At 46.2% G+C, this 22892-nt stretch overlaps 8 protein-coding genes across 8 annotated transcripts; 5 read left to right on the forward strand and 3 right to left on the reverse strand.

Moving 5' to 3' along the window:
- Positions 1 to 307: 307 nt before the first annotated feature.
- fgaDH (chanoclavine-I dehydrogenase easD) lies at positions 308 to 1093 on the reverse strand (the record flags this gene model as incomplete). The annotated part of the gene is made up of 2 exons (XM_058451532.1): positions 308 to 495; positions 556 to 1093. 2 exons carry the CDS (start codon positions 1091 to 1093, stop codon positions 308 to 310), a joined length of 726 nt encoding a protein of 241 aa, XP_058310994.1.
- Positions 1094 to 2535: 1442 nt separating this feature from the next.
- Positions 2536 to 4289, forward strand: N7498_004471 (uncharacterized protein; the record flags this gene model as incomplete). Its single annotated transcript, XM_058451533.1, has 5 exons — positions 2536 to 2866; positions 2940 to 3219; positions 3333 to 3453; positions 3518 to 4126; positions 4182 to 4289. The coding sequence occupies 5 exons, from the start codon at positions 2536 to 2538 to the stop codon at positions 4287 to 4289; spliced, it is 1449 nt and encodes a 482-aa protein (XP_058310995.1).
- Positions 4290 to 5163: 874 nt separating this feature from the next.
- N7498_004472 (uncharacterized protein) lies at positions 5164 to 6607 on the reverse strand (the record flags this gene model as incomplete). The annotated part of the gene is made up of 3 exons (XM_058451534.1): positions 5164 to 5765; positions 5826 to 6277; positions 6357 to 6607. The coding sequence occupies 3 exons, from the start codon at positions 6605 to 6607 to the stop codon at positions 5164 to 5166; spliced, it is 1305 nt and encodes a 434-aa protein (XP_058310996.1).
- Positions 6608 to 7319: 712 nt separating this feature from the next.
- On the forward strand, positions 7320 to 9104 carry N7498_004473 (cytochrome P450; the record flags this gene model as incomplete). Its single annotated transcript, XM_058451535.1, has 5 exons — positions 7320 to 7518; positions 7542 to 8431; positions 8497 to 8607; positions 8692 to 8858; positions 8930 to 9104. The coding sequence occupies 5 exons, from the start codon at positions 7320 to 7322 to the stop codon at positions 9102 to 9104; spliced, it is 1542 nt and encodes a 513-aa protein (XP_058310997.1).
- A 1015-nt stretch (positions 9105 to 10119) lies between these two features.
- Positions 10120 to 10576, forward strand: N7498_004474 (Dabb family protein; the record flags this gene model as incomplete). The annotated part of the gene is made up of 3 exons (XM_058451536.1): positions 10120 to 10185; positions 10245 to 10355; positions 10421 to 10576. 3 exons carry the CDS (start codon positions 10120 to 10122, stop codon positions 10574 to 10576), a joined length of 333 nt encoding a protein of 110 aa, XP_058310998.1.
- Positions 10577 to 11319: 743 nt separating this feature from the next.
- Positions 11320 to 13539, forward strand: N7498_004475 (fungal specific transcription factor domain-containing protein; the record flags this gene model as incomplete). The annotated part of the gene is made up of 5 exons (XM_058451537.1): positions 11320 to 11412; positions 11559 to 11576; positions 11647 to 11742; positions 11810 to 12538; positions 12601 to 13539. 5 exons carry the CDS (start codon positions 11320 to 11322, stop codon positions 13537 to 13539), a joined length of 1875 nt encoding a protein of 624 aa, XP_058310999.1.
- Positions 13540 to 14285: 746 nt separating this feature from the next.
- N7498_004476 (flavin-containing monooxygenase) lies at positions 14286 to 16382 on the forward strand (the record flags this gene model as incomplete). The annotated part of the gene is made up of 4 exons (XM_058451538.1): positions 14286 to 14947; positions 14997 to 15250; positions 15320 to 15456; positions 15516 to 16382. 4 exons carry the CDS (start codon positions 14286 to 14288, stop codon positions 16380 to 16382), a joined length of 1920 nt encoding a protein of 639 aa, XP_058311000.1.
- A 919-nt stretch (positions 16383 to 17301) lies between these two features.
- On the reverse strand, positions 17302 to 18803 carry N7498_004477 (uncharacterized protein; the record flags this gene model as incomplete). The annotated part of the gene is made up of 3 exons (XM_058451539.1): positions 17302 to 18196; positions 18259 to 18558; positions 18610 to 18803. The coding sequence occupies 3 exons, from the start codon at positions 18801 to 18803 to the stop codon at positions 17302 to 17304; spliced, it is 1389 nt and encodes a 462-aa protein (XP_058311001.1).
- Positions 18804 to 22892: the final 4089 nt, after the last annotated feature.

Raw genomic sequence — 22892 nt, forward strand, 5'->3', positions numbered from 1 at the left:
CACTATCCGCAGGTTCACCTACCATATGTACGCTGCAAGGGCCATTGTTGCTTAAATCGACCATTAATGGACTCCTTTCCCTTCTTAGACTTGATCAGTCCTTCTGTCTCCTCGTTTTTAGGTAGAGGAAGACGTTTCGGAGAGCAAATTTTCCATTTCAGTAGCATTCGTATTTGGGAATAAAACAATTGTCATTGAGGCCTTATTCTATCCAAAATGAGTTTGCCAAGAGAAAAAAAAAAGAAAAAAGAAAAGAAAAGCACTTGACTGTCGAACAAAAACTGCCGGTTCCTCGAAATATACCCCTTTACGGAAGACCCGCTCCGACATTGATGTTCGACCCAAAAACCGGGATGGAATCGTCACCAAGGAGCCAAACAACAACACGCGCCACATCCTCAGCGCTCATGAAATTCCAACCTTTCTTGATCCATCCTTCTCGAACTTGATCGGAGCTGCGAATAAAGCTCCCCAACATAGGGGTATCAGTTACTCCTGATACAATGTAAGCGCTTTGTGTCTAATATATGACCAAGGGGAGCAGGGAAGGCACACCAGGTGAAACGCAGTTTATCCGAATACCAAGACTCGTTGTATCCTTTGCCACGCTTGTAGTGAAATGAGAGCATGCAGCCTTCGAGGTGCGATACGCATAGACATCTGGGTTGTGCTGTAATGAAGCCATGCTCGACACATTCACAATAGCTCTGTTTGCAGTGGGAAGGCTCTTCATCGCCTTAATTTCCGATCTCGTGCAGTAAAAAATGCCATTCAAATTGACACCTAGAATCCGACGCCATTCCTCATCAGTTTCTTCGAGGATCGCCGGTACCCCTCTTTCTCCAATAGCTTGGGGCAGCCCGGCAATATTTGCAACCCCGTGAAGCTCCCCGAATGTACTTATGATATCGTTGATCCACTCATCTACCGAAGTTGACGACGCCACGTCCAGAATCTTGCAACGAACCTTGACAGATGGATTGATGGCGGCGATTGACTCTTGAAGCGCTCCGAATCCCTTCGAGACCACATCACCTACACATATCGCACCGGCCCCTCTTTCGGCCAGCAGACGGCATGTTGCTGCGCCCATTCCGGATGCTCCCCCAGTCACAGCGAACACTTTTGACAATAGGCTCATGCTCAAGCATATGTGATTGGTCGCTCCTTAAATCTAAATGGCAATGAACCTCACTCAGATATTGATAATGGAACGTCTGCTTCAGTACGGGGCTCTTGAGAGAGATTGATTTTATAGGAATGTTAATTAGATGACTGGTAACCGATTGATATATGTCTAGGCTGCCAGTACCGAAACCGTGTAGAAAATTAACCGAGTTAGCCGGGGGTTAGATTTCAGGAGCTGGAAACTGCCATATAGCAAATGGTAAGAAGGATAATACCAAGTAGCCATTCCTGAAGAAGCCGAGCTCCCAGTCGTTACCCGAATTACCTGTATCAATGCGACAAAGTTTCTTCTGGAACTTCAACAAAATGTAGCAGAGTTTATTTATGTGGACAACATTTGCATTGCACTGCACATGTTCAGACTTGACTCGATCTATGTCTATGGGAACCGTCTCAAGAAAAGAAAAGCAGGGAACAGGAAATCGTAAACTGTTGACTCGCGCGCAAAAGCGCCATTAGTTGACTAGTTACGTGCTTTTCTTCTCGTCTCCCTTCTTACTTAGTCTATTTACTCCAAAGCTCAACCATAAGATTTCCCGGTTAGAATGAAGGTATTCCACTGCCGCTTTCGTTCGCCGTTCATCTATGTGTCCTCTGCTATCCTCTCCTTTTCCTTTAAACGCACCTTGACTGTGGTCAGCCAAGCTCGGCTATAGTGACCGCCCCACATGACGACCGTGATTGCCCGGTAATTGCCCAGCTGTCGGCCCGGCCTCCCGCCCCCACCCAAACAGCGTCTGGTGGTCCAAATACGCTCGTATCCTATCACCTACGTACTCTTTGCGGTCCACATCAGCATCAGCGCCTTCCTATAGTCGAGCACAGGGTTAGGTTCTATCAAGTTACTAGGAAACCTAATGTCAAACAAGTTTGCGGAGTTAAGGAATTCGAGTTACTCGTCGTCAGTCGGATCGACCCCGCCTCGACAGTATCTTTTAGAGCTCGATTTTAGGGCCGCCCACGTTCGGCAATACGTTCGCACATTATGTAGTATATAAAATAGCGTATTAGCTATGATAGACTCCAGTGCTATACTTGGCTACCACCTTACAGATCCTTTCGCTCGTCATCCCTCTGCGGCCCTCGTCCTGGATCCCAACTTAGTTTCCCGGAGGCCTGTCGTGGCCTAGTTGCCGAATGGTTATTGCCGGCGGCTATCCTAGTTGTTTCCGGGATCACTGAAGTATTCATAGGTATCATCCTCAAGTATTATTAATGATTGAGATATTGGTCCGCTGAAGCTACTCTTCATAAGTGGGATAGCCTGTCTCTCTTATTTCTCACTTTGTACTACGCGAGACCTACTGTGGGAAACACCATATTTGACTCCTCACGCACTTCACCACCATGCCAATTCAATCGCAGATCATAGAGTCTCCGCACACGGTAGATATTCCGGTGAGCGACATCCCATCATGGGTGTTCACCGGGGGCACCACCGCGACGCGCATCATTCCACGATACTTCGACGCGGATAATCCGAAGGAATGCTATAGTCTTGCCGATGCTGAAATCTACGTCAAACGCATCGCCCGTGGTCTTCAAACTTTGGGTTTGCAGCCGGACGATAAGGTTATGCTTTGTTCTCCAAACCATCTATTCGTCCCAATTCTACTGTGGGCAGTGATAGCTGCTCGGTGCGTGTTTACCGCAATATCGCCGACAGCATCTAAAAATGGTGAGCTCTGCTCTCCATTCATCTTGTTCCTTCTCTTTGATACAAATTTTCGATACTGACCTTTCGTTACTAGAGCTTAAATACCAGTTGGAGGATTCAGGCGCGAAGGTGCTACTAGTACACTCCTCGAAAGCTGCATTGGGTTTGGAAGCTGCCCAAAGTGTGGGCATGTCATCAAGCTCGGTATTTCTCTTCCTGAACCCAAACGAGAATTGCAATGAGCCAGTCCGGTCATTGAAGCCCTGGATGGACTTTTGGGTCTCCGCAGATGAAGCAAAGGTCTGGCAATGGCACCGGATCACAGGGATTGAAGAAGCAAAACAAACCACTGCAATCATCAACTACTCCAGTGGGTAAGTACTCTTTCTATATATACATGGCATTTACTTTGAAGTGACTTACAATGTAGAACGACCGGGACTCCAAAAGGGGTTGAATTATCGCATTATAACGTAATTGCAAACAGTGTCCAAATTATCCACAAACGATCACTTGTCGCAAATACAGCCCAGGGACGTGCGAGAAGAGCTCGGATTGATAGTTCAGGAGAACGCTGGATTGCTCCATTACCCATGTACCATGCATTTGTGAGTGCTTATCTGCAGAACCCTTTTACCCTTATGGAAATACCACTTTTAACTAACTATCCAGGGGCAAATTTGGTATTGCATGAACGCTGCACAACTGGGCGCGAAGGTATTTATCATGTCCAAGTTCGACGTTACAGACTTTCTGCGGTACCTTGACATCTATCGCATAACGTTCGCAACGATGGTACCCGTCATCATCAATACGGTGATCAAGTATCCACATCCAGAAGCTTTCAACCTAAAGGCTCTCGAGGGGGTTGTGTCGGGATCTGCTCCTCTAAGCCCGGAAATAGGACGAACATTGAAAACCCTATATCTGAGTGAGCATGCCACTGTGAAACAGGGTATGGGTCTCACCGAGACGACTTGTTCTCTCTTTCAATTTGCCCAGGATGATATAGACGATGGAAGGTCTATTGGGTGGCTGAATGCCAACTGTAAGGCCAAAATTGTGCCTGTGGACGGTGAAGGCTACGAAGGAACCGCGCCCGCAGATGTAGAAGTTGGGGAAATCTGGGTATCCGGCCCGAACATGATGAAGGGGTACTATCGCAAACCCGAAGCAACGGCAGCTGCCACAACCTACGAAGATGGCCAGATGTGGTTTAAGACAGGCGATATTGGCTATGCCGATCATCGGGGCAGATTCTATATCGTGGACAGGATGAAGGTACAGCGACGATGAGAACCGTTTGCGCAGATGACTGACTCTCCACTTCTACCAGGAATTGCTTAAAGTCAAAGGCCTCCAAGTATCCCCCGCTGAACTTGAGATCACCTTGCTGCAACATCCAGATGTAACCGATGCTGCTGTGGTTGGCGCAAAAATGTAAGCCTGTCATGAGCCTTATTCATTATCTGCATGCGCAAGACGCTGACCAGAGAAGAAACGGGGGAGAATACCCACGAGCGTTTGTGGTTCGAAAACAGGGGAGGGTCAAAGAAGAGGAGATTCAGGAGTTGATCAGGTCTCGTTTTGCTGCTCATAAGTGGCTCACCGGAGGCGTGTGTTTCATTAATAAGATCCCCCGCACACCCAGCGGGAAGATAATGCGACGGCTTCTACCAAAGATTGATACAAAGGCAAGCAAGCTCTAGGGCACATATCAGAATCGTTGAACAAATATACTCTTTCTACAAAGATTGCCTAGGTATATACAAATCTTTCAGTGACTACTCCATGCAAGAGTATGTAACGTCATGGCACCTAACGAAAAGCTTTTTGGTCGTACGCTTGAAATAACGACTAAAATCGGTGAGCATGATGGCCGGTGAACGTCTGCGATGTGTCAAACACACCCTCTCCCCAGCTCTTATTCCATTTGGCTCCAGTGGTGACGAGCAATCTTGTGGGGAACGCTGCATTGACAAGCGAAGGCTTGAACCGACAATGGTAAACTATGGCGCAATATCTGGGATCGAAATTCATTATTTTGCGCCACCTTCCGCATCCACTGGAAAACGAGACTGGCAGGGGGGAAAGGAGGTTGAGGGAGTGGACAATTACGATTGATTTAATTCATCTCTTTAATGAAATTGACTTGGACAAGACGACGAAATTTGATGATCAAGGATGACAAATCATACTGGAAGTAACCCAGAGATACATGTATGCGCCCGGCATGATGCAAGAGACAAATACCAACTCTTCTGACTGTGAAATACATACGGATCATTCTGGCTCATTGCGTGACGGCTGAAAATTCATTATCGCTTCTGACAAACGGTGATGAAAGGGGAAGCAACGCCACTCAGAAACAGTCGACCTGTGTAAATATCATGTATCACGGTCGTTGTTGATGGGAGAATTCTACCCTCCCTATCTTCTAGTATCTTATTCACCTGGTATTTTGGCTTATTGCAGGCTGTAACTTTCGTAATGGTAAAAATTGTCGAAGGAATCCCTCTCGTTCCAGGATGAGTCAGTGACTTGAACACTGCACTTATATCAGGAAATCCTGGAACAAATATGGTGCCTTGTTCATCGATAGATAAATTATCCAGGGGCATGCCAAGCTTGATCTCGTCAACTTGAATCAGGGAGTCATTGGAACGGAGCTCATGAACTGTAATCTTGCCGGTGATGAAATGAGAAACGTAAAGTAGTCCATCATGTCCTTGTACAACCCCATTTGGGAAGGAGAATCCTCGAGACGCTGCTATATGGCACTCCCCAGTCTCTATTCCGCAAGATACAACATTCCCTGTACCCCACATAGACTCAAGCCTGCGGAACTGGAGGAGTGGATCTAGATTAGCCTTGTGAAGCCGTCTAAATGATACGTGTTGAAGCAGACCTACCCGACCAGCTGTCAGTCAGACTAGTTAGCCCCCAGTTATAATGATAACGTAAAACACCTAGCAAACACCCAAAGACTCATCAGACCAACCTTTAGAGCTGTGATCATTCGTGAAAATTAATCGTCCTTGCTTTGATACGGCCATATTATTTGGCGCAATAATGCTTTTGTCGTGAATGGTCCTGATAAACTCGAGATTTGAGGACCGTCGGTCAAGCTCAAAAATTTCAATTGTGGAATTTGCACCGATTGCGGTTGCGTCAGGCAAAACTCTTGCAGAAATATCATCCACTGGAGGACGGTGGTTGATAACCAAGAACTGTAAACGACTCTCACTGATTTCGCGTGCAGCAAATCCATGTAAATCTAGCACCTGATCATTTTCACTGTTTGCCCCTCGATAGGGGCCGGTGATATTGAGTTTGTGCAACCCATAAAGACCATCTTCTTCCAGCTTGTCAATGTGAAGAACTGAGAAATGGTCTTTTCTTTGTCTCCCAGATGTATTGAAGCTATTTGCACTGAGGTACTCGGAATTGTGTCAATTTCATTTCTATCAAACAAGCAATGAAATCCTCGAGTTATTGTCGGATAACGTACGCTGGAACCCAATTTTGTCGACTATTCATATCTCCGCAAGCTGCAAATAGAATGCGACTAGCTTGGTCTAGCCAAAGGTCCTCGCAGGACTCGAGTAGTGGGTGGTAAATGCGCTGGCAGTCATAGCCGAAATCCTCTAGAGGTTGAAGTACGCCCCCAATGTTTAGAAAAACGAAGAGAAAGTTGTTCAGGAAAATTTGGTAAAAGACTCCCAGGATTATGGTAAAGCAAAGAGCTCGTTTTGATCGCATTTTGGTATGGAGGTTGGATGATGGAAAATGTGCACGCACCGGAAAATCGGGACAGTTATAGTCTTGAGGGTCGCGATTGCTTCCCCGCACCCGCGATTTGGCACGGACCAAAAGTCCGGAGGTCATTCCAATCTAGCATGCGAGAGACACCGGTAGGTGGACTAACCGGGTACCGGACGCATTAGCAGAATCTCAGAACTTAGTTGCATAGCCGTGCCGGAACTCAAAGCTTCTGTCATTAATACTCCCGGAATATTTTAGAACCGCACTACCTGGAATCATTCTGCATGTGAAGTGAAGCGGGGTATTATTTAAACAGTTCCCACATTAAACCTTTATCATATTGCGGACCCAAATAAGAGCTTTCAAGTATTAAGCTCTCGGTAGTTCTGGGAACTTAATACTTCGCCTACCTAGGTAGGTACGGGTATTTCGTATTCCCAAAGGCTATTTCATAGCCAGGCGCTTTTTGGGCGGCAAAGTCGCACCGTGTATTACTGTGTCGGTAAATTCTAAATCCTGCTGGCAATGGTGAGGTAGGGGAATTCTGCCGTTCATATCCATCTGCAATCGGGAATTACCGAGACTCTGGCCTATTATAAATATGGGGATTCTATCCGAAAAGGCCACAAATGTCCAGCAGATTGATCCTACTTCGGCCTTATCACCAGACACTTCAAATTAGTCCACTGTACATCTTTTAGCTGCTGAAATGGGTACCACATTACTCATTCTATGTGGTGTCGTTTCATTTTTGATCGTGAGGACCACCTATCGCCTTTGCTTTCATCCACTGCGTAAAATACCAGGACCTCGCCTGGCAGCAGCTACGCATCTCGTGGAGTTTTATTATGATGTGGTCAAAGGTGGGAAGTTTATCTGGGAGGTTGAGAAAATGCACAAAAAATATGGTTCGCCTTTCTTGAAATACCAGGTCATTGGCAGATGCTGACTGCAAGATTTATAGGGCCTATTGTCCGCATAAACCCTCGTCAGGTTCATATAAATGACCCGGATTTCTATGAACAAATATATTCTGGTAGTAAAAGCAGACGTGACAAGGACACCTCTTATCCTCCACGGCTATCTGCATCACTCTCGGTGATATCTACAATTTCTCATGATCATCATCGACTGCGTCGCTCCGTGATGAATCAATTCTTTTCAAAGCGATCTGTCATGAAGCTAGAGCCCATTATCCAGGACAAAACCGACAAGCTTGCAGATCGATTGAAGGAAGTCCATGCGAGTGGGAGACCTTTGAAGCTGGAGTATGGCTTCTCTGCATTGACCGCCGATGTAATCACGCACTACTGCTACGGTACAAGCTACCGATACCTTGAAGACCAATTCCCGGAAAATGATCTGAGAGATGCATTTGGTGGTCTTTTCCTTTTGAACCATATTTTGTATTTCTTTCCACCTCTCTGCGCCATACTGAACAACATCCCTCATAGGTTAATGCAGCTCATTGACCCAAAATCATCTGTGATGGCATATCTTCGAGCTCGGCTGCATAAGCAGTCTAGCGAGACTGTCCAACAAAATAAAAGCCCTAAAGCAGGTGATAGAGAGACCATTTTCGACGCCTTACTTGACCCAAGCCTACCTCCAAGTGAGAAAACGATTGAGAGACTGAGTGAGGAAGGGCTGATCCTATTGGGCGCGGGGTCAGAAACCACTGCAAACACTATGGCTTTAGGCGCCTACCACTTGACTAGAAACAAGCCTGTGCTGGAGAAGCTACGGGCGGAGCTGATGCAAGTGATGGTTTCCCCGGACAGCCGTCCAACATGGTCCGAGTTGGAGCAACTACCTTACCTAGTGAGATCTAAAAGACTTTCTTTGCCTTTCTCAGCGGATACTGATCGTGCGTGTTACAACCGAAGACGGCCGTCATAAACGAGACACTCCGCATGGCTATAGGAGGCTCTTGGAGGCTCCCAAGGGTCTCCCCCAAGGAGGATTTAATGTACGGGAAGTATGTGGTACCAGCAGGAGTAAGTCAATGGATCTAAAGCCGAGCATAATCCCTTTCTGGTCTTACATATTTACCGGTATTGCGACTAACGACGGAGCTTCAGACGCCTATGATAACCGCAAGTTATTTTGTTCACATGAACTCTTCTATTTTTCCCGATCCGTACAAGTTTGATCCTGATCGATGGATCCGAGCGAACGAAAGGGGGGAGCGCTTGTCCAGATATATTGTCAGTTTCAGCAAAGGAACCAGAGCATGCATTGGCATTAAGTAAGTCGCTAATTCATACAATCTGTCATTGGACTTGACTCTTACGAACATAACACTAATTCACTGACCAGTATGGCATATGCGGAGCTCTACCTAGTCCTCGCTCGTGTCGCGCGACAGTTTGAATTTGAGCTGTTCGATACCAACGAAGATAATGTCCGATTTGCTCGTGATTACGTGGTACCGCATGCTGAAAACGGCCCATGGAGCGTGAAAGCTTACATTAAGGATGTGATTCAAGACTAGCTCACCAGCTGCTTGACGATGCTAGCTTAGAAGAGAAGTTTTGGACCTATCGGGAAAATTGCAAAGGAGCAGAGTTTTGAATGAAGCCAGCTGAGCCGGGCAGATACTAGATACATCAGGAGTCGAGCAACAATTTTGGATCCCCACCGAATGTGACGTTGAATGGGTACCTAGTCCAGAAAGTGCTACATGTTCTATTTGATGCTCACAGGCAATATAATGCCGTGGAAACTTGATTGATGCTGCCTAACTAGTCCAAACCAAGTAGGAAACAAGGGAGCGGAGCTAGCGCCTTGTCAATAGTGCGCAAACTACATTTTAATTTATCTCGGGATTCTTCAGTATGTTCCCTATATCCTCTATGCAATCTTTTGACTCCTTCATCTCTGCATTACGATACATATTGTACAGTGTTATTCGGGATATCAACGCTTGGAATGGGCGGTCAAATGGTCTCAGTGGGCAGTAGTGAATGTAATCTTCCCATATTAATTGCTAGGATTCGTGGCTTCTTTGTTCCTTTTAACTATTAAAGGTCTTGATCGCATTAGCTCGTGACGCACCTTCATATAGTCGTCAGTTTCTCCAAGGTGGTGTTCCCTTTTTTTTTTTTTTTTTTTTTCAGGAAACAATTTGTTTGGAATGACGCCATAAATAGAACGAGAAAGACCATACTAGTCCGAGGAGTAAAAGCGAAATTGTGTCGGTTGAGATATTGATTATTGCCATATAGCCTCCTACCGTAGTACTATATGACAAATACATTCGGGGGAGGTACCAGTGGTATTGCGCTGCGTTTTTGAGAAAGCGCGACTCAATTGCCCGCCGGCAGTTAGACTACAGCGGTAGATACGGGGTACTCGGCTACCGCTACCGCTCCAAACGGGGACCTTTTACCGACTAACAATCTTTAGCCATTAATCCAACCAGACACAGGCTATATAAATTGTGCATGTGTCCCGCTACTCGGAATAAGTGTGAAAGAATTATTCGGTATCATCACTAAGGTTCAAAAATGGTCGTCTCCCACGTTGTGCTGCTCTCCTTCAAACCTGGCATCGGTGATGTGCAGAAGGAGGAAGTAAGCTATCCATTCAGCATTCACAAATTCATCAGAAAACGGTTCACTAATTGTCATAGGCGTTGACTCGCCTCCGCGAGATCAAGGACAAAGCAGTGCACCCAACAACTGGCAAGCCTTTGGTCAAGTCACTGACTGGCGGTAAGAATAACTCTCCCAAGGGTTACAATGTAAGATACGAATTCTCTTTTGTGTGAAACCCATGAGTCAACACATTTTCTGACTATGAGAATAGAAGGGTTACGAGTACGCCTTCACCTGGGAGTTCGACACACCCGAAGATCGAGATTACTACACCTTCAAAGATCCTTATCATACTTCGATCACTCCTGTTATTTTGGACGCGATTGAGAACATCATTGTGGTGGATTTCACCCCCCACGAGTACTGACCTTCTCGGGTCGATCTGCGGAAACCCCAGCTTCCCGATAGGCGATACTCTCAGTTTGAGAGCTTTCAATATAACTATTGCTATGTCCCACCTCATATTGCGTTTTCATAATCTTGTTCTGGTCTGATTACTAAACTAAAGATGGTTTGAATGCTTACATTCCAAATTTTCAAATAAAGGGCATTGAAATAATTGTTTGCACCAAAAGAAAGTCACACTTCGCAAATTCCGCGGATTAATAATAAAACACCGGGATTCTCGATTCGGTTGTTGTTCAGCGGGGAAGTACGTCATCTCGCCGGCAATGTCAGGCTTTGTAGCTCAGTATTCGGTAATTGCCGGTTATGATGCTTCGCACGTGACTGTCGCACATTAATACTATTGGGCTGAGGCGTTGACAACCCACAAGGAGAAATTCAGTAAAAACAAGCTCGTGACGCTTTATCTTCAATTACGATAATGATTGTATTGGTTCATCCCCATAGGAAAAAAATACACTCCTCGAGGAATTGTTGTCTGCAACGGTCTCTTCATAATTAATGCTTATGATACTTCCGAAGTTTAGAGTTCAAGTTAGAGTCTACCCCGCATTGGATCCCCCACATTTTGCGCCCCCCACCATCCGCCTTTCATTGAAGCCTGCCCCAAATTTTAAGCGACAATATAAAATTTTCTATTCTCACTCTTGAACCGTCACCACACAATGTTTGTACTGTCAGAGTATATCGACAGCGATCTTCACCATGCCGCATAATAATCCCGAGCTTGCCGGCGAAAACTCCCGAAAACGCAGTAGGCGCGCCGGCCAGGTCTGTGAGCGCTGCCACGAGAAAAAAGTATGTCCACGTCTAAAAAGCAGTTAGGTGAAGTTTTTGTGATGCAGCTACAACCAGAAAAGGCAGTGAGAGCTGATAATTTAGCAGATCAAATGCGATATCTACCAGCAGACCGGAGACCCTCGGATATGCTGCAATTGCGCTAGTACGGGGTCGACATGCCAGTAAGTTGGCCCTCTATATGATCACTGCAATCCTTACGTGCTTACATGCGGATTTTTAAGGATGCGCCAGTCGAGACGAGGGAAGAAGAAGCGACCTCTTTCCCCAAATGAGGGTGTCGAGCAAGAGGTTATGCGCCCCCTAGGGCCAAGTTCGGCAGAGACAGAGGTATGAATCACTCTTCATAGTGCATGTACTATTTTCAGGCAGTATGGGCGTCTAACATAACTTCCAGTCAATTCTCCCATCGACAAACAATGCTGATCCCAAGGCACCACTCATTCAACAGCCATCTCCGCTTCTTTCACTTCAAAGTGCGCTTGAGAGCCAAGAAAGTACCCAGAGTGCCCTAGGGATCTGGCCAAACGACCAAAATGAGAAAGTGCAGGAGTATCGACAGCACCAGACCTTTCTGGGCAATACTGGGTATATGCAAATGTTCAGCAATGAAAGGCCTGGGGAGGATGAAGTGCCACCAAAGCCTTTGCCCTTAGTTTGTGAACCGATATCCTACCCTATTTCCGAAGATCTTTTGGACATTTATTTGGAAATTTATTTCGAATATGCCAATGTGTGGTGTCCGGTACTGGACTGGGCCATACTAGATTCCCATCCGCAAATTTTGGGATCGCCCTTTTTCCATAATGCATTGGCTTTATGTGCCATCAGGCTTCGACCCCCCCTCATCGGCCCCACATATCCCGAAGAACACTACTTGAGGGCCAAAAGCCTGTTCTATGGCAATTGTGAGAGTAACCCTTTAATCCAGATCATTTCCATCATGCTATTCTACTGGTGGAGTCCGGGGCGACCCAATGTAGCGAGCTTAGACACTGGCCGCTGGTGGGTCGGCACTGCCATTCGCCTCGCCGAAGAGATTGGTCTGCATCATGATAAGGGCCCCGCAGAGTCTTACATAGGGGAGACAAGTGGACTCAAGCGCAGAATATGGTGGACGCTCTTTGTGAGTGCACTCTTATCACGATCCTTGCCTTCAAGCCCAATACTAACCTCAGCTTTCCTTAGGCTCGGGACCGTATTGTTGCCCTCGCCCAGGGCCGACCTTGTTTCATCAATCCCGAGTATTGCAGCGTACCTATGGTGACCGTGCATGACTTCCCCGACCCAGCAGATTTGAAGGCCTCTATCTTTGTACACTGGGTCAGAATGTGGGAAATTGTCGGAAGAATCCACAAGGAGATGTACCAATCGAAAGATTCCTTTTCACCGAAGCCTACTTTTGTCCCCGAGATGATCGATTGGGTGCAATCTCTTCCTGCCTCTCTTCAATTACCTTTCAGCTCTCGTCGAACGGTCGACTACAATCGTGACGTGCACGACCTCCACCTCGGCTACCTCACCACCATCACTTTGCTCTACCTGAACAAGAGCGACGAGTCTGTTCCGACAGCCCAGATCCCGGCAATTGCAGCTGCATCCTGTATTGCCCGCATCTTCAAAGACTTTCTAGCTCGTGGGTCAGTTCGTTTTCTATTGACACAGGCGACATGGAGTATTGCTTTGGCTATCTTGGCTTTGATTCATGCACGCCGCATTGATGGCTTGGCACATCACGCCGAGGAGGACATCCGTGTTCTTCGTACAGCCCTTGCACAATTGGCGCCATTATCATATCCTGGAAAGATGTTTTGTCAGGGAATTGAAAGGATTCTTGATCAAGACCACGCAGCGACAGGAGCTCAGGCTTGTCCGGCTCCAGATGCTGGAAACGTGAGTCAAGAATGTTGGCAGCCTGTGGCAAGTGCCTCTCCAATTGACATTGATGAGCAATGGACGGAGTTTTTCCCATATGTGGCTACTGACACGAGCCCTTTGATTGCCAATCTTCTGGCAAGCCATGGCACATTGTCGACCTTTGCCGAGCCAGATTGGCCGGCGGATATTCTTCCGCTCTTAAACGAAGTTTTCGCAGACTCTCACATGCTTCTGGCTGGCCATTTTTGAGTATGCGTAGAGACATTTGACGGATACTTCGTCTTGTAATAGGAAGCAGCTGTGATTCTACTCTTTGCTTTATTTTGATGTATTCGTATCACCTGTTCCCATGCGTTCGGATTCTATAGGGCTGCGCTGGCTTTTTCTCGACCCCCGACTTGTGTCAATCAGGAACATAATGATAATAGGGAGAGCTTCAATTGCTGCCATTTTATCCCATTCGTCCAATAGAAATAGTCTCGTATTTGTGGCTCATTTTACAATTTGTTATGTTAAATGCCGCGATTTTGCACTATCAACAAAGTCAAAGTCGAATTTACCTTTCGGCTTGTTAATACATGCAACAAAAAGAATGGATGAAACATCGGGCATAAAGCATTTCTAGATGCATAACTTGAGTATGTTAGGCGTTCACGGCCCTTGCCGAACGGTAATGATCCTGCAATAAGCGGACCTTCAATAATTCGTATGGGTGGATCGGTCTTCATGATGAGCAGTGGGCAGTAGATTTATCCGGCCTACCGCTTTGCCGACCTTGTCCGAGGATCTTAGTTCGGCTATAGAGGTAGAAACAGATTCGGCTATGTTGGACTGTCACCACCTGGAATATGATTACAGTCTCGAACCACTAGTACCCGGTGAGAGTATTCCCTTTTTAAAGGCGTATAGACATCTTTGTAGTCTGCTTCGATTCACCGACTCTATTGTGTCTTTTTTCTGCCGCGACTTCATTCCTATCTCAATACCTACCCAGAATGACTCAACACCAAGGTCAAAATGGAGATTCGAGCAGTAACCCCATGTTCGAGTCCTTTGGTCTGCCAGGTACTTTGAAAATTGGAGGCAATAGCAGAGGCCCGCATCCTTCCTCGACTGAACGCCCTGTACACCGTCCGGAATGGGATATCCCTTCCAGCCGTGGCTATATTCCTTCTAAAACGATGATTAATGAGCCGCTCCCGGAAAAGCCATTCCGCATCATATTTCTAGGTGCAGGAGCAGCTGGCATTGACTTTTTACATTCGGCCCCCAAATCGCTGAAAGACTCGAATGTTAGCATGGTTTGTTATGAAAAGAATGCCGACATTGGAGGAACGTGGTTGGAGAACCGCTATCCAGGATGCGCGTGCGATGTTCCAAGCATCTCTTATACGTTCCCGTGGCGGAGTAATCCCGACTGGTCCCGCTTCTATTCGTCGTCTCGCGAGATTTGGCAGTACATGCGTCGCATTGTGGACGAGGAAGGGATGATGAATTACATCCGCCTACGCCACCAGGTTGTAGGAGCTCAGTGGAATGAGGAAACTAGCAAGTGGCTGGTTACAATCCGAAAGCTTGATGAGACGGATAGCAATGGTCACCATGAAGAGTTTCACGATGAGTGCGACCTGTTACTGAATGGTGGAGGGTTTTTGAAGTACGTGGTGCACTGAAAACAACCTTGAGTCTCACTGACAGGCACATAGCTCATGGAAATGGCCCGACATTCCTGGAATTCACACCTTCAATGGAGATCTTTTTCACTCCGCCAATTATGAAGAGAGCTATGATCTGAAGGGAAAGAGAGTTGCCGTTATTGGCAATGGAAGTTCCGGTATTCAGGTCGTGGCGGAGGCCTATAAAGATGCCGCGAAGCTGTATACCTGGGCTCGTAGCCCAACTTGGATAATTGCGGCAATTGGGCAAAAGAAGGGCAGCAAGGAAGGCCAGAACTTCGAATGTGAGTATTCGCATAATCTATTGTACGTTTAGCCAAGAACATACTAATTTCCGTAATCTTTTGTTCCAGATACCGACGCGCAGAAAGCAGAATTCCATCGGGATCCTGTGAAATACCATCGCTATCATAAGTCTATTGAGAATAGTCTCAATAATAGATTCAGGACTCTTCTCCGAGACACTGCTGAATCAGACGAGGTCAATGCGGTAAGCTTACACACTTCACTGACCTAAGCTCAAAGTCACCTAATTATTCTATCTGTTAGTTTGCATACACAGAAATGCGCAATAAATTGGCAAACCACCCTGAAATCATGGAAACACTCATGCCAAAGAATTTCAGCGTGAATTGCCGCCGGCCCACCCCTGGAAATGGGTATCTAGAGGCCCTGTCAGGTTCGAAGACAACTGTTTTACCGGGAAGTATTCAGGAGATTACTCCCACTGGCATTGTGGACATGTATGGGAATAAACACGACGTCGATGTGATCATATGTGCTACAGGATTTGATACTTCGTTCCGGCCCCGATTTCCCATCATCGGCTTAGATCCTGAAGTATCACTTGCAGATAAATGGGCTTCTTTCCCTTCCAGCTACCTGGGGGTCAGTGTGGACGGGTTCCCGAACTATTTCTCCTATGGAGGACCTTTTACTCCTGTGGCGCAAGGAACAGTTCTCCCTATCCTGACCCTCTTGACACATCATTTCTTGGAGATCATAAAGACAATGCGGAAGCAGCATATTCGGCGACTAAGTCCTAGGGCTTCAGCAGTTCAAGATTTTGCCGAGCATGCCGAAGCCTACCTACCGCGCACCACTTGGGCTGACCCGTGCAACAGCTGGTACAAAATGGGCACGAAGGACTCCAAGAAGCTTGTTATGTGGCCGGGATCTCGCCTATCTTATTTCGAATTGCTTGAACACCCTATGCTTCAAGACTATGAGATTGAATATTGGAGTGGGAATCGATGGGGATTCATGGGTAATGGTTTTGTGGATTGCGAGTTTTCCGGAACGAGAGATCTCACTTGGTACCTGGATACATTCTCAGAAAATTCCAATTTCGTCAAGGGGGTACCAATGGAAGGTCCAGCAGAGTTCCAAGGATTGGCTGATGGTCGGGTTCCATGACAAGAATCAAGGATCTGCATGGGCTTGCTCCATCACGGATGCCATTGGCTCATTCCACGCTCTGGAAAACTTGGTTGCTCTTCCTATTCAGGGCTCCCTATTCAAAACCAAGTTTGCAATCATTTTAACTGTGTCCAATAAATCCTGTTCCTTGTTAGTTCGATTCAATTCCCCGCATGTATTCAAACGGTCAGTATTTGCCGAAGTTCACTTTAGATAGATCGTTATTCTACATTATCCTAAAAGTCTATTACTAATAGTCATCACAATGACCTCGGTACCCGTGCAAATAATAGTGATTTGTTATACCTACCGATATATTTTATTATCTTAGCATACAAGATCCAAATGGTCTCTGCTGGGAGCAAACTAGCCATTATTGATAGTGTCAATATCATTCTGTGTGCCCACAATTACAATGTCAGCATCCTGCTTGTGTAGTCACTAACAGCTCGCGATATTTCAAATACTGAGGCTTTCTGGTCCGTTTTGAAGAAACCATTTAGTGTGACACCACACATATATCAAGCCGGAAGAGGCATAGCGAGAACGAGCCCCAGGGAGGTGGGCGTTGGGGGAGGTGAGGGTGACTTAGCTTACTATTGTTGGTGAATAATATGATATACGATGTTACACCTTTCATGTTTTCCAGTGGTAACTACAGAAGGGGTCAGGCTTCTTCCGATCTATCATAGTATCTTTTACAGGGAAATTTACGAAAACTGTATCGTTCACAGAAAATGGATATTAAAGGAAAGGTGGTTGGATAGTTACTTGCTAGACAGGGACTTCCACGTCCAACGAAAGAGACAGTGCGTGCGAGTAGGTGGAGCATGGTGATGAAGAAGCCTTAAGCCTCCACGAAAAATTTAAAAGGCACGCTCCGCCAACCCGAGCTTCAGGTTCCCAGCATCAACTCTCATAGCCTTGATGCAATAAGGTTGGCTGTATTGTCCAGGGCATAATCAGACGAAGCTATTTTACTCCGCACTGAATGGGCTTGTTCAGGTGTGATGAACCTGGCCTCAATGGCCGGATTATAGCCAAGGCCACTCATCGCTGAAATCTCCTTCTCAGTGACCGGACTATCACTGTTTTTCTTTCCATCAACGCGTTTGTACACCGTTACCGCAACCGCACCACCCAATCCAATATTATGCTGCAAGGCAACATCTGTCTTTTCGACCAAACGGCCATTGTTTGCCCAGCCACGCAGCTGCCATATAAGCTCTGCACATTGCGCGAGGCCCGTTGCTCCGAGGGGATGACCTTTGGAAATAAGACCACCTGATGGATTAACGATTGGACCTTTCCCTCCGAAAGTTATGTCTCCCTGGCGAACAAGATGGTGGGCTTTTCCCACTTCAGAGAAGCCGATTGCATCCAAAGAAATAAGCTCGTTTGCAGAGAAGCAATCATGTAGCTCACAAACACGGATTTGGCTCGGCACCACGCCCGCCTCGCGTAACGCTGCAGTCGCAGCTCGCTTCGTCATGTCATACCCCACCAGATCCATTGCACTTCCTGAATAGAGGGCTGTGCTATCAGACTTGAGAGATTGACCGGCAATAAGAATGGCATGATTCTTTAAATGTGGCCTTGCGTCGAGGAACTTCCGCGAAACAACAATCGCTGCTGCTGCTCCGTCGGACGTAGGTGAGCATTGTAGCTTTGTCAGCGGGTAGTGGATCATTGGCGACTTTTGGATCTCTTCGAGAGTGTACACGGTCTGAAATTGAGCGTACGGATTTCTTGACGAGTGCTCGTGTGAAATCCGTGCAATTTCCGCAAAGTCTTCGGCTTTCGCGCCATACCTAGACAGAGAGTCTCAGTGTAAGCAATTGTTTCAAATGAACTATCAATAGGCTAAACCTACTTTTCCATGTATTCCCGCCCAGCATTGCCGAACATCTGTGGATTCTTGGGAGTCTTGTTCTTCCCTTGGGTGGCTTCCATCAACCTCATACTTAAATCAAACGGAGTCGGTCTGTCCGTAACGCTACTGACGAGGGGGCCCGGCTGCATTTGCTCAAATCCTATCACTAGAGCACAGTCATGGATCCCCGATCTCACGAAAGCTCGAGCAAGGTGCAACCCTGTTGACCCCGTCGCACAGGCATTATTGACATTATAAATGGGGATGCTGGTCATGCCGAATTGATAGAACGCACGTTGACTAGAAAGCATTTAATATGAGAGAGTCACCGGTTCTGATGCAGATTCTTACCCACTGCAGGTTGGACCTGATGCATAGCATGCTATTCCAACCTCAACATCGTCATATGTGATATGAGCATCTAACATTGCCTTAACGCCGGCTTCAAATGCGAGCTCCGTATACATTCGTTCCCCGCGGGGCTTCAGGAATGCCGCTATTCCAACGCCTAAAATGTAGGCATCGTCTTGTGTTGCAGATGCCATTGTTTGTTTGGTGTTTGGGCCGAGATGACTTTGGATAACAGAAAGTTTCAGCCTGTGCTTAGCACGGTCTGCGGAGATGTTCAGAAATATTTAATATTCGTTTTAAGGCCCAGTCACCGAGGTCCAGCCGAGCAAAGAAACAATCAACAAGGCTGGTACAATAGAGATCGCCTTAGTACACATCCGACCACATTTCTCCCGGCTGCTGTAACTGAGCACGGCTTCATGTTACAATGAGAATGAGCCAATTCGAAGCGCTTGTTCAAAAATCCCCTCGGCAGTAAGGGAATTGTCGGTAATCAACGACGGAGATAACGGAAATAACCCTCGTACTTCGCCGTAGCCGTAGGCCAATGATATTGTGCTTAGAGGGTTAGCCCCACCACCCTCGCGCAGGATGTCTTTCCTTTCATAACCGGATTGCCGGCCGTCTTCCAAAAATTACTGAGACGGGTACAGTCGTTTGGCAAGGTGTCGCAGGCGGCATTTCCTCCGCTCTAGGTAACTGTTTGGGTTACCTTAGATATATTTCTGTCCATAGCTGCGTGAGAAATCAACCTTGTTTCTGGAGCAGTAAGCTTAAAGCTTTTCCATTGTGGTCCACAGTATCATTACGTTCATGTTTAAACTCGAGCTACTTTAGGCTTTCCTTGTTAGATTTCAAGCGGATAAGATTCCTTCTATATGTCAAATACCCTAGAATCTTGAGGTTTCCATTTTACTATGGGTTCGCGTGTTCTCTTTTATAGTGTAAGTCCGCAGGGGAAAAGCGAGAGTCCCAAGTAATATGTTCCCTTGTAACTGACTGCTGTGCTTCGGCAATTATCCGGCTATACTCTGTCATTCGTCCAATCCCCAACGCGGGGCCTAAACATAGAATCGCCCGGTAGGGGGGGGGTACCCATAGTTAAAAAGTCTTGGCAAGGGGGGGGGGTACCGAGTCAACACGGTACCCCCCCCCTAAGTAGGTCAAATCTTAGTATTTTTCGATCGGGTCTTTTAAATCTTTTAATATTAAAGCCTTTCCAATCTTTTGGCTTATTTACATTTTTAGATTTCGACCTAGAATAGTGAGGGCTAAGGGGGTCTGGTTTTCGTGAATTATTTTTGATGGGGGATGCCAAGACCTTTTCGCGCGGGTAGCCTATCCCTATTTAAGCTAGACATCCCTTATGTAAGTACTAGGCTTAGCTATTAGGCTAACTTCTAGACCCTATAAAGTCCTTAAGGCTAGTATCAGGGCTAATAGTAATCCTTTAATATCTCGCGAACGAGGTAAGCTATTAGAATAAGGGAAGAAGTTCTAGATACTATAGCCCTCTCGCTACTAGGCTAGAGGATTTATATTACGTAAGCAAGCCTTATAACGTAATTCCCGGCCGACCTAGCCACCCGGCCGTCCTGGCCACCCCATCCAAAACCGCGTCTTCCTACCTACCTACCTACTTCAACCACCTATTATGCCACCAAAACGCTCTGAATCTTCGCAGAAATTAGCCAATCAGGAGGGCAAGATCTTATTAGCCCTTAATGATATTAAAAATGGCCGCATCAAATCTCTCCACGCAGTAGCGAAGCTATACGCAATACCACGTTCAACACTACAAACGCGCGCCCACGGCCAAACCTCACGCGCTGAGAAACGCCCATCTAGTCATAAATTGACCCAATACGAAGAGGATTCGCTTACTAGGTGGATTATCTCTATGGATACGCGTGGAGCAGCGCCTAGGCCATCTACTGTGCGAGATATGGCTAATATCCTACTTACTGCGCGCGGCGAGACCCCTCCGCCTAGTGTAGGCAAAAATTGGCCATCAACCTTTATTCAACGACGCGATGAGCTTCGCACACGCTTCTCAAGAAGATATAACTACCAGCGCGCCCTAAACGAAGACCCAAAATCGCTACGACAGTAGTTTGCGACTGTACAACGCGTTATCGATGAGAACGGTATACAATCGGAGGATATCTACAACTTTAATGAGACAGGATTTGCAATAGGTCTTATTTCAGCGCAGAAGGTGGTTACGCGGGCAGAATACTACGGTCGGCGATCTATTCTGCAGCCAGGAAATCGCGAATGGGTTACTGCTATCGAAGCAATCTACGCGGATGGTTATTCGCTACCGCTATACGTGATCTTTAAGGGCCAAGTTGCTATTGCGGGTTGATTTGATAACCTACTAAGAGACTAGCGAATCGAGGTCTCAAATAACGGCTAGACTACCGATAAGATTAGCCTACGGTGGCTACAAAAACTCTTTATTCCAGCGACTACTACCCGTACGCGAGGCAAATATCGTCTATTGATTCTTGATGGCCACGGAAGCCATCTTACACCCCAATTCGACCGAATCTGCGCAGAAAACGATATTATATCGCTTTGTATGCCTACGCATTCTTCGTATCTTCTACAACCGCTTAATGTTGGGTGTTTTGCTATACTTAAACGCGCGTACGGTCGCTTCGTAAGCGATCTTGCGCGTATAGGCTATAACCATATCGATAAGTTTGATTTCTTGGACGATTACCAACGCGCGCGGCTAGAAGCCTTTCAACTAAAAACTATTCGAAATAGCTTCGTGGCTACTAGTCTAGTGCCAATCGATCCAGAAAGGGTGCTTTTAAAGCTTAATATCTCACTCCGAACGCCTACACCACTGGGTAGTCGACCAAGCAGCAGATCGAGCCAATTCACCCCAAAAACGCCAAAAACTATTATTCAGCTCCAAAAGCAAGCTTCGATGCTTAAGGATCTACTAAAGCAACGGTCAACTAGCCCTCCGAGCCCATCAAAAACTATACTAGATCAGATTATCAAAGGCCACTACATATCGCTACACAACACTGCGCTACTAGCGCAAGAAAATGCGAATCTACGCGCAGCGAACGAGAAGAAACGACAAAAACGCAATCGGTCAACTAGGCAGATACCCTGTGAAGATGGCCTATGGGTCGAAGAGGGCCTACAGCTAGCTCAGCAGCTAAACCAACCAGTTGAAGGTATTAGGTTAGCATCGTATGCGCAGGGCGATCTGCCTAATCAGCCAGATCAGCCAGCCAAAAGGGCTCCGCCAAGGTGTAGCGGGTGCGGGGTGATTGGGCATAAGATCAATCGTTGTAATAATCACTAGTTTTATATCAATTAATCCGTTTTGGTTGAGATATGCCGATTTAAAATCTTCTAATGGGGGTGGGTGGCCGGGACGGGCGGGTGGCCAGGTCGGCCGGGAATTACGTTACTAGGATAATTAGTAGGGAAAGGGAGTTTGAAACTTTTTACTAGATGACTAATCCTAGGTAGGCTCGTTTAATAGAGGGAGTCTCGGCGGTTAGATTAATATTAGTAGTATCTTAATTAGGCTAGTATCCACGAAGTTATTAAGCGATGAAATCTATTACGCTTAGTGGTTATAAATATATATCCTAATAATATATTATACTAATATATAAGAGGAATTAATAGAGTGATATATTCTTAATACTAGTAGGATATATATATTAATTCTACTAGAGGTATAGCGTAAAGGGGTCTATAAGAGAGATATAGGTCGATAGAATAATAGAGAGGATAGTATAGAGGATAGAATATAGGGCGGAAGGGGTTAGTTAGTAGGCTAGGCATAGTGGCTGCTAGTAGTATTTAATTATATATAATGTGCTATAGTTAGTAGTAGCTACAAATATATATAAGCTTAGTAGCTAAGGAAGGTAAGGTAGGGTAGTAAGATAGTAGGGTAAACCGGTCAACCGCTATAGATAATAAAGTAGGGTAGTATAGAGTAGGATAGTAGGGTAGGATAGTAGAATAAAGTAGTAGAGTAGTGAGTAGAGTAGAGCAGTAGAGTAGTAAGTAGTAAGTAGAGGAGTAGAGTAGTGGGTAGTAAGTAGAGGAGTAGGGTAGTGAGTAGTAAGTAGGGTAGTAGGGTAGTATTAGTGGGTTAGTAGGTTAGTGGGTTAGTAGGTTAGTGGGTTAGTAGGTTAGTGGGTTAGTAGTATTAGTGGGTTAGTAGGTTAGTAGGTTAGTAGGTTAGTAGGTTAGTAGGTTAGTAGGTTAGTAGGTTAGTAGGTTAGTAGGGTTTAGGG

Source organism: Penicillium cinerascens (assembly GCF_028974065.1).
Source record: "Penicillium cinerascens strain IBT 15544 chromosome Unknown contig_24_segment0_segment0, whole genome shotgun sequence".
In the NCBI taxonomy this organism is placed as follows: domain Eukaryota; kingdom Fungi; phylum Ascomycota; class Eurotiomycetes; order Eurotiales; family Aspergillaceae; genus Penicillium; species Penicillium cinerascens.